Genomic DNA, 11,251 nt, shown 5'->3' with positions numbered 1-11,251 from the left:
GATTTTCAGTTCACCAGAGGCAGAGGTCAAACATATGGAAATTGTGTTTCTGCTGAAAGCACAAGTAGTGTTTAGAATTGGTTCAAATTATAACAATTCGATGTTTCTCTTCCCCAACCAAATGTTCTCCCCTTGCTGAGGTGGTATCTTTTTTTTCTATTATTGAGCAAATAGTTCATTTCCACACCCACCAACTAGTAGATGTTCAAGTTTTACTCCAGATCAACCATCAGGACAATGCTGAATCATAGGCCCCATTAAAGTAATGTTCAGTGATTCAGAATATAGGTGGCTCCTGCCCATCAGTAGTGCCACGACAGCACGCTCAAAGTGATGGATCTTCAGTGAGGTCGGACATTTGATTTTAATTGTCAAGGAGTGTTTTGATGAATATATTTTTGTTTACAAGGACAGCGAGACGTACGAATATTTTTACTTTCTTTGCCAACTATTAGATATGCCAAACAGAATTTAATGTTGGAATAAAAGTAATATAATGTGGCACAAGATCTATGTAACATATACAGTATGGATGGGCCTCAAATGTGGAAAAAACATTTGAATATGATAAGTCAAGCACTGAAATTATCCAGTTAGCAAAAGGATACTGTCCACAAGGCTAAATGAAACTCTCACACAAATTTTCATAGTCTTTTTTATTTGCAATCAAATTAGGCTGAAATTCATTTTTGATAAAAGTAAGCAATATATATTGAGCAATTCTTGACACCTTCTTTACAGGAGAGTAGGGAGGAGCAGGAAGAATAATTTCAAGACTTGAGAAAAAAAACAACTGAATTGGACCTGCTTCTAATGGAGAAAAGATTGAGGGGGACAAATAATCCAGGTCTTCAAAATGGTCAAAAGGTACATTACATGATAGACGTTTTTAGTCTACTACATAAGCAACAATTGCTAAATAATATTAACTTGTGGTTGGACTGCAAACCTCACTCAACAGATCTCAATTTTCCTTGGTTAATAAGTAATGTTCAGTACATTAAAATGGTGTTCCACATTTCTTTATGTCCCTTTAAAATTCAATACATTGAGATGTATACGCAAACATATTTATGTAGTCACACTTAGTGGAAAGGTGATTTTTCAAAAAGTTCAACACAATTATTACTTGGGGTAGGTAGTTTCTTGGTACATATTGTGCGGCCTATGTTGCAAAATGTTTAGTCTATATACAAATTTGTGTGCCCTTTGCTGCAACAAAAGCATCCTTGCCTGCATTGCATGTCCATGAAATGGCTTCACAACTGCACATCAAGAAAACCATATTTCATATTAAATCCCCAGCTAAGGCAAGGAGATTTAGGCATTTCTTGGTGATCAGCAAATGATGAATGATACACAAGACATAATTACAAGTGAAAGATAAAAAGATTGAGAAATTTATTAAAGCAACATCGATTCCTAGTCATCTTAAATTCACAATGTGGCAATAAGGTATTTTTACTTCCTCACATATTTATTTAAAAGCCAAAACAGAACTGTAGAACACCATTTATTTTCTCAGAAAGAAGTCTTACAACACCAAGTTAAAGTCCAACAGGTTTGTTTGGAATCACTAGCTTTCGGAACACAGCTCCTTCATCAGTCGAGTGTCAAGCATGAACACAAATTGCATTTCTCACCTGACGAAGGAGCTGCGCTCCGAAAGCTAGTGATTCCAAACAAACCTGTTGGACTTTAATCTGGTGTTGTAATACTTCTTACTGTGCCCACCCCAATCCAATGCCGGCATCTCCACGCCATTTTTCTTCTCAGTAGTGATGGTTCAATAACTTGGACTAAACTGTATTGTTTTCATACAGAATTTCAAGAATAGAGACCGTATTATGATTTTACCACCCAAAATCAGAATGCTGGAAACCTAAAATATAAACAGAGCATGCTGGAAATACTCAGCAGGTCAGACAGGATCTGCAGAGAGCTGTTTCTCTCCCTGCAGATGCTGTCTGACCTGCTGAGTATTTTGAGATTTTTACCAACCTGTTTATCTAAAAAAATCATAACAATGACTGTAATTATTACAAAACCACAACTTCATTTACTTCTTTTGTGGAATTCATCCCCTTGCATTTGACTTGTCAAAGTGTACAAGTGACACAGCAATTCCCAGAGACTACATAACGACATGCAGTCCCAAGCCTCTGAATTATTTGCCATCAAAGATGATTTTTGTTGTTTTGCAGTTGTGGCAACTGAAAGGTTAATCTGAGGCTGCAGCTCTTCGTCAGAAGCGCCCTCTTTGTGAACAATGCAGTGTTCAGAAATTCTGCAGTTGGTACTTCCTCACACTGCCATCTCTGCAGCATGTGTAGGCAAACTTCTCCCACAAAACTACCTGAAATACAATATGTGTAGAAAGGCAAGTATAACAAAAATGGGAGAAGTCAAAAATGTATTGTAGCACAGAGTGATGAATAACTGCTACTCCTGGTAATTCTTGTGGGGACTGTTGTCAGGAGCATAAACACTTTTGCAGAGTATGCAGCTGCTACGTTATTAAATTATATTCTACAACACCTTTAATTCCGCTATGACATTTAGTTGATAATTTTAACTCGAAAAATAATGATCTTGGCATCCAATCCTTCAGAATTATAAACAAACGCATATAGAAAAATTCAAAAGGCATAAATTCATGCCTCAGGTCTCAACAAAACTCCAAATTCACACACTAATTACTTTTAATTTAAAAAAATCCAAACATTCATAGTCAGAGGTTGAGAAACCTAGCTCAGAGAAATTAATTTTTTATTATGTTCATAAGGAGGAAAAAGCGGGGCACCTGGAGGGAAATTGTCCCATTGGGCAGACTCAGCATGGGTTCATAAAGGGTAGGTCGTGTCTGACTAATTTGCTAGAATTCTTTGAGGCCGTTACCAGTGCAGTAGATAACGGGGAGCCAATGGATGTGGTATATCTGGATTTCCAGAAAGCTTTTGACAAGGTGCCACACAAAAGGTTGCTGCATAAACTAAAGATGCATGGCATTGAGGGTAAAGTGGTAGCATGGGTAGAGGATTGGTTAACTAACAGAAAGCAGAGAGTGGGGATAAATGGGTGTTTCTCTGGTTGGCAACCTGTAACTAGTGGGGTCCCTCAAGGATCAGTGTTGGGCCCGCAGTTGTTCACAATTTACATAGACGATTTGGAGTTGGGGACCAAGTGCAATGTGTCAAAGTTTGCAGACGACACTAAGATGAGTGGTAAAGCAAAACATGCAGAGGATACCGGAAGTCTGCAGAAGGATTTGGATAGGTTAGGTGAATTGGCTAGGGTCTGGCAGATGGAATTCAATGTTGCCAAGTGTGAGGCTATCCATTTGGGGAGGAATAACAGCAGAATGGATTATTATTTAAACGGTAAGATGTTAAAACATGCTGCTGTGCAGAGGGACCTGGGTGTGCTGGTGCACGAGTCGCAAAAAGTTGGTGTGCAGGTGCAACAGGTGATTAAGAAGGCTAATCGAGTTTTGTCTTTCATTGCTAGAGGGATGGAGTTCAAGACTAGTGAGGTTATGCTGCAATTGTATAAGGTGTTGGTGAGGCCACATCTGGAGTATTGTGTTCAGTTTTGGTCTCCTTACCTGAGAAAGGACATATTGGCACTGGAGGGAGTGCAGGGGAGATTCACTAGGTTGATCCCAGAGTTGAGGGGATTAGATTATGACGAGAGGTTGAGTAGACTGAGACTGTACTCATTGGAGTTTAGAAGGATGCGGGGGGATCTTATTGAAACATATAAAATTATGAAGGGAATAGATAGGATAGATGCGGGCAGGTTGTTTCCACTGGTCGGGGAAAGCAGAACTAGGGGGCATAGCCTCAAAATAAGGGGAAGTAGATTTAGGACCAAGTTTAGGAGGAACTTCTTCACCCAAAGGGTTGTGAATCTCTGGAATTCCTTGCCCAGTGAAGCAGTTGAGGCTCCTTCTTTAAACGTTTTTAAGAAAAAGATAGATACCTTTCTAAAGAATAAAGGGATTCGGGGATATGGTGTACGGGCCGGAGAGTGGAGCTGAGTCCACAAAGATCAGCCATGATCTCATTGAATGGCGGAGCAGGCTCGAGGGGCCAGATGGCCTACTCCTGTTCCTAGTTCTTATGTTCTTTTGCTTGGCACGACCAACCATCGCTGAAAGAAATATGTTGTTTTGCTTACCTTGTAAACGGGGTCACAGTCAGGCCCTGTAAATTCAATAACATAATCTTGATCTTGTTGGATAACATAACAACTTCCATCACCTGAAACAATAATAGTTACAAAATGAGATGGATTTGAATACTTGGCTGCAGGTTACATCTGCTATGGTTTCAGCTAATTTGACCATGCTTCAATAAACAAATCATATTATCGTATATTTAAGGTTAGTTCCCAGTTCTGATGAGAATTTGTTTTCCCTCTTTAGTTCCCCCCCACTTCTTCTAAAGATATTAATTCTTGTTGGGAACATAGATCCATCAGTGTGAGATATGTTCCAGCAATTCACCAAGTAGTCATTGTCTATGTACAAGCCTGGTCGCTGTGTGTCAGCATTTACATGTCTATTTCTGTTCCCACAAGACATTCATTTATCACCAGGCGTTAATGTGACCAGAAACATGTCTCTAATATAATCTAACACAAGCACACTAGTTAAGATGCAACAATTTTTTTTCCCTACAATGTGTATGCGCATGTGTAACGCACACATAGCTAGATAAATAAATGCTACTGTACCATGGCTAGCCATAAAGCCTTCTCTACAGGGCATCAAGGAAAGCACTGGCGCACCTGATCGATGGATAAGCCGTAGAGGAGCTCTGCAAACACAAAATAAATTGAGGTTATTTGTACCATTCACCACACTATCTGGAGATTGTGGCACATTGGAGAGATCCTGGAGAGGATCCATGTGAAGTTATGAAATTCAATTCTTCATCATGCAACTCTCCTTCTCACTCTCACATTAGTTAATGGCTTCCTTACCTCACGATCTGTTCCTCTCTCCATAAAAATTAATATAGTTACCTTCCATCTACCCAACCCTTCCTTCTCCTCTCCAAGTCCTCCTCCCACCACCATGTCCCTCTACTGAACTTCACAGGACAACTTCCATCCTTACCACTGCACCATAACAATCCTAACCAAAGGCATGAATGACCACTTCTACAACTGTGGTCTGGAGCTTTATTCTTTCCATTATGGACAGTGGTGGGGGGTCAATTTAAAACTTAATTTTCCCAACTCTCTACCAGTCCATAAGAAGAAAGGTGTTTTCTTTTGTATTAATTTCTTCCTTTAAAAAATGGTAGCGTATTTTCCCCGATCCTTAAATTTGGAAATGTCCCAATCCCCTGTTACTAACTGGCACACCCGAGAAAGGGGAAAATAAAAAGGGTTGGTTTATTTTTACACCGGCGAGAGGGGTTTCACAACGACCATTCCTTTTTACTTACACAATTAATGGGGATAAGGGAAAAGGATTCACGGCACAACCACAAAAAAAATACAAGCACCAGTTTTACCTGGGTCCTGAGTCCAGAATAAAAGTCAACAGGATTGTTCCTTTGCGGGGTGGTTGGCTGACTGTAGAGTGCTCCTGTCTTTCCAGAGGCTTGCACGACAGGAGAAGGTATGTAGAATGAGTTGGTCTGGAGGCATGACTTCCGAGGTTTCAGCAGTTGGCAGGTTTGAAGAGGGTCCAAAGTCTCTCTGCTGCCACCAGCTTGATGGTAAACAGCACACTTTGAGCATCAAACCGGAACTTGCTCAATGTTGGACACAGGATGTATATTCTCAAGGCTAGAATCTAGGTGTTAAATTGAAGTTGGGATTCCTTTTGTTTTTGGAGACACTGGTGTCGGATCATTTTAACTGCCATTTCCTTTGCTGAAACCATTGCGTTAGGACTACTAAGGCTTTGGCCATTAGCACCAGTATGGGAGATTATGACTTGCAAAGGTTTCCCTTTGTTTGGAGTTAGCTGGACCAAACTCCTTATCCCCGTGGCCATTGTTACCTTGAAACAGTTGCAAGGCATCTGGTGACTGGCTAAATCATTTGTTAGCTCAGCAATTTTCCATTTTTATCAGCACAGAAAAAAAAATGCTTTCATAAAGTAGCCCAGATGATGCCACATCTCGACCATGATACTTCTGTTTGCAGTGCCTCATACAGTTGACCACTCAATCCTCCTTCAACGTATCTGTGGTACAAGCCATGGGACTTGCATGATTTCATTCACACTCATCTGAGCACATCTGCAGCAATCGCTTTTTTGCTCTCATGCACACTTACCCAAGGATCTATCCTCTGCATTCTGTTCTTCATCTATACGTTGTCCAGCAGCAGTTATCACCTGCAGGCACGCAGTCAGCTTTTGTGTGTATACTGATGACACACTACATCATCTCTCACGATTTATGAAAGATCTAATTACTGTCCCACACAAGTTCTTGATTAGTCGCACACTGTTCTCCAGCTCAGTGTCTGCTGATTTATTGTCCATAAATCCCATGGTCACCCTCTCTCCTTCCAAATGCCTCCAGCATCTATGTATCATCCCTCCTTTGATTCAACCACCAGTAGCAGATCATTCAGTGACTTCAGTGCTACTCTTTGGAACTCCCCATCCGAATCTCTTAAAAATCTCACACACATTTCCCTTCTGGTTGGGCATCCCTTTTCCTTCTATTTAGGAATATTTTTGTGTGTTATGGATGCTCTTTAAATGCAGGTTGTTAGCGAATTGCAAATAATTCTGTTAAAAATATATTACAAGGACTTCCGGTTGCGGCGATGACCAGCTAAGCCGCACATTTCGGCACCTCCCGTTTCAACGGACTTTTGGGCTCTTATCGGGAGCCCCAATGGAAAATTTTTACGGCCAAACCCAGTGTGAGGTGACAAAGGAAGAAGTCCCCCCGGGTGTGGATGGAAAGGAGCGACAGCAGTGTCCAGATTGCGGAGGATCCTCTGGAGCAGCGGCAGGGAAGAGAAGGGAGAAGCAAGATGGCGGCCGAGGGAGCCCAGATGGTATGGGGCCCGGAAGAGCAGGAGTTCCTCCAACGATGTGTGGAGGAGCTCAAGAAAGAGGTGCTGGCGCCGATGTTACTGGCAATCGAGGGATTGAAGGAAACACAGAAGGTCCAGGCGATAGACCTCCGTGGAGTGAAGGCAAAGGCAGCCGAGAACGAAGACGAGATACAGGGCCTGGTGGTAAAAACGGAGACGCACGAGGCACTACATAAGAGGTGCATAGATAGGCTGGAAGCCCTGGAGAACAGCTCGAGGAGGAAGAACCTACGGATTTTGGGTCTCCCCGAAGGGACAGAGGGAGCTGATGCTGGGGCGTATGTGAGTACGTGCTCCATACTCTAATGGGGGCTGAGGCCCCAACGGGCCCCCTGGAAGTGGAGGGAGCGTACCGGGTCCTCTTGAGAAGACCAAAGGCAGGGGAAACACCACGAGCAATAGTGGTGAGGTTCCATCGCTACAGGGATAGGGAGATGGTCCTGAGTTGGGCTAAGAGGACACGGAGCAGCAAGTGGGAGAACGCGGTGATACGCGTATATCAAGATTGGAGTGCGGAGGTGGCGAGAAGGAGGGCGAGCTTCAATCGGGCCAAGGCGGTCCGGCTCCATAGGAAGAAAGTCAAATTTGGGATGCTTCAGCCGGCAAGGTTGTGGATCACACACCAGGGCAAACACCACTACTTCGAGACGGCGGAGGAGGCATGGACATTCATTCAGGAAGAGAAATTGGACTAGACTTGAGAAATTGATGTCTGGAGAGAGGTAGCGAGGTGGTGGCACAGAAATGTAAAGTGGAGAGAGGGGAGGGCTAATATGTAACAATGTTGGACCGGGAATTTTTTCTTCCCCCCCACCCCTGAGGGGACACACACGAAGAAATGTGGGCGCCGGTGGAAAAGGGGACAGGGAAGGGGAATGAGGGAACTGCGCCATTAGGGGCGGGGCCGAGAGGGAAGCTCAGGTTTTTTCCCGCATTATGGAAATTGAGGCGGGAAAAAGGGCGCAGGAAGGAAGGGGGCCTCACACACAGGGAGGTCAAAGGATAAACGGGGGAAGCCGAGGTCAGCCAGAGTTAGCTGACTCCCGGAAGCAATATGGGGGGAGCAATCAAGCTAGAGGGGAATCTAGCGGGGGGGGGGGGGGGGGGGGGGTTGGGGGATTAACTGGGCTGCTGCTGCTGAGGGTAAGGGGGAGCTGATACGAGACGAGGTGGTCGGGACGGGAGGGCGCCGTCTGGGGGACAGACGGGTGCGTGGGACCTGGGTGAGGAGCTGGCTTACAAAAGGGGATGGCTAGTCGACGGGGGGGGGGGGGGGGGGGGGGGGGGGGGGGGGGGGTAAACGGCTCCCCAACCCGGCTGATCACGTGGAATGTGAGAGGTTTAAATGGGCCGATTAAGAGGGCAAGGGTGTTTGCGCACTTAAAGAGACTGATGGCGGATGTGGTTATGCTCCAGGAGACGCACCTGAAATTGGCGGATCAGGTTAGACTAAGGAAAGGATGGGTGGGACAGGTATTCCACTCAGGGTTAGATGCGAAAAACAGAGGGGTGGTAATACTGGTGGGGAAACGGGTATCGTTCGAGGCTAAGATCATAGTGGTGGATAGTGGGGGCAGGTACGTGATGGTGAGTGGCAGATTGCAAGGTGAGGCAGTGGTGCTGGTGAACGTATACGCCCCGAACTGGGATGACGCGGGATTCATGAAGCGAATGCTGGGACGTATCCCGGACCTGGAGGCGGGAAGCTTGGTAATGGGGGCGGGGGGGGATTTTAACACAGTGCTGGACCGGTCCAGATCCAGGACCGGGAGAAGGCCGGCAGCGGCCAAGGTGCTTAAGGGATTTATGGAGCAGATGGGAGGGGTAGATCCGTGGAGATTTGCCAGACCGATGGGGAAAGAGTTTTCCTTCTTCTCCCACGTCCATAAAGTATACTCCCGGATAGACTTTTTTGTCTTGGGAAGGGCGCTGATCCCGAAAGTGGCAGGAACGGAGTACTCGGCTATAGCCGTTTCAGATCACGCCCCACATTGGGTGGATCTGGATCTAGGAGAGGAAAAGGAACAGCGCCCACTTTGCAGATTAGACATGGGACTACTGGCGGACGAGGGGGTATGCGGAAGGGTGAGGGGATGCATCGAAAGATACCTAGAGGTCAATGACGGTGGGGAGGTCCAGGTGGGGGTAGTACGGGAAGCGCTGAAGGCGGTGGTTAGAGGAGAGCTGATTTCCATTAGAGCCCACAGGGGGAAACAAGAGGGTAAAGAAAGAGAGAGATTGGTTGGGGAAATTCTGAGGGTGGATAGGCAGTATGCGGACGCCCCGGAGGAAGGGCTATACAGGGAAAGACGAAGACTACAGACGGAGTTTGACCTGCTGACCACGGGAAAGGCAGAGACGCAGTGGAGGAAGGCACAGGGAATACAATATGAACATGGGGAAAAGGCGAGCCGGCTGCTGGCCCAACAACTTCGAAAGAGAGGGGCGGCGAGAGAGATCGGAGGAGTTAGGGACGAAACGGGAAAGATGGAGCAGAGAGCAGGGAAAGTGAACGAGGTGTTCAAGACATTTTATGAGAGGCTGTATAAGTCCCAACCCCCAGAGGGGAAAGAGGGAATGATACACTTTTTGGACCAGCTGGAGGTGCTGAAGAGATTTGGGTTCGGGGAGGGGTTCATTAGATGGGTTAGACTCCTGTACAGGGCCCCGGTGGCAAGCGTTGTTACAAATAGGCAAAGATCGGGTTACTTCAGATTACATAGGGGTACAAGACAGGGGTGCTCCCTGTCCCCGTTACTGTTCGCATTGGCAATTGAGCCATTGGCCACAGCGCTGAGGGACTCTAAGAAGTGGAGGGGGGTGCTTAGAGGGGGGAGGGAGGAACATTGAGTGTCACTATATGCAGACGATTTACTGCTATATGTGGCGGACCCAGTAGAGGGGATGCCAGAGGTAATGCAGATACTCAGGGAGTTTGGAGAGTTCTCGGGATATAAATTAAATATGGGAAAGAGCGAACTTTTTGTGATGCACCCCGGGGAACAGGGCAGGGGGATAGATGCTCTGCCACTGAGGAGAGTGACAGGGAATTTTCGATACCTGGGGATTCAGGTGGCCAGGAACTGGGGAACCCTACACAAACTTAACCTGATGCGACTGGTAGAGCAGATGGAGGAGGACTTTAAGAGGTGGGATATGGTGCCCCTGTCATTGGCGGGCAGAGTACAGGCGGTCAAGATGGTGGTCCTCCCGAGGTTTCTTTTCGTGTTTCAGTGCCTCCCCATCCTGATTACTAAGGCCTTTTAAAAAAAATTGATGGGAGCATTACGAGCTTTGTATGGGCGGGAAAGACCCCGAGGGTAAAGAGGGGGTTCCTGCAGCGCAGTAGGGACAGAGGGGGATTGGCACTGCCGAGTCTGAGTGACTACTATTGGGCCGCCAATGTGTCAATGGTCCGTAAGTGGATGAGGGAAGAGGAAGGTGCGGCGTGGAAAAGGCTGGAGATGGCGTCCTGTAAGGGAACAAGCCTGAAAGCGCTGGCGACAGCGCCGCTACCATTCTCCCCGAAAAGGTACACCACAAACCCAGTGGTGGTGGTGACCTTGAAGATCTGGGGGCAGTGGAGACGACACAGGGGAGTGACGGGTGCCTCAGTCTGGTCCCCGATAAGGAATAACCACAGGTTCATCCCGGGGAGGATAGATGGGGGATTTCAATGTTGGCAGCGAGCAGGAATTAGGAAGCTGAAGGACCTGTTTGTGGACGGGACGTTTGCGAGTTTGGGAGCACTGGAAGAAAAATATAAGTTGCCACCAGGGAGTGCTTTCCGATACATGCAAGTGAGGACATTTACGAGGCAACAGGTGAGGGAATTTCCGCAGCTCCCGATGCAAGGGATCCAGGATAGAGTGATTTCGGGGGCATGGGTTGGAGAAGGTAAAGTGTCGGAAATATACAGGGAGATGAGAGACGAGGGGGAGACGATGGTAGAGGAGCTGAAGGGAAAATGGGAAGAGGAGCTGGAGGAAGATTGAGGAGGGGCTGTGGGCAGATGCCCTAAGCAGGGTAAATTCCTCATCCTCATGTGCCAGGCTTAGCCTGATTCAATTTAAGGTTCTACACAGGGCGCATTTGACGGGAGCAAGACTGAGCAGGTTTTTTGGGGTGGAGGATAGGTGTGGGAGGTGCTCGGGAAGCTCAGCGAACCACACCCACA

At 46.3% G+C, this 11,251-nt stretch overlaps 1 protein-coding gene across 2 annotated transcripts in view; it reads right to left on the bottom strand.

The window, feature by feature from the left end:
• Window positions 1-639: 639 nt before the first annotated feature.
• Window positions 640-11,251, bottom strand: part of LOC140392004 (proteasomal ATPase-associated factor 1-like) — a 61,812-nt gene continuing 51,200 nt past the window's right edge. For both annotated transcript variants that reach the window (XM_072477137.1, XM_072477138.1), the window contains 3 exons: window positions 4,738-4,820; window positions 4,180-4,262; window positions 640-2,356 (listed from right to left, as the gene is read on the bottom strand). In XM_072477137.1, the coding sequence (XP_072333238.1) occupies window positions 2,279-2,356; window positions 4,180-4,262; window positions 4,738-4,820 (244 nt within the window). In that variant the 3' untranslated portion in view covers window positions 640-2,278. The remainder of the gene's footprint in view (window positions 2,357-4,179; window positions 4,263-4,737; window positions 4,821-11,251) is intronic.

This window comes from Scyliorhinus torazame, chromosome 15 (genome assembly GCF_047496885.1).
Source record: "Scyliorhinus torazame isolate Kashiwa2021f chromosome 15, sScyTor2.1, whole genome shotgun sequence".
Classification (NCBI taxonomy): Eukaryota; Metazoa; Chordata; class Chondrichthyes; order Carcharhiniformes; family Scyliorhinidae; genus Scyliorhinus; species Scyliorhinus torazame.
Note: the sequence above shows the minus strand (reverse complement) of the source record. Positions and strands in the feature narration are given on the sequence as shown.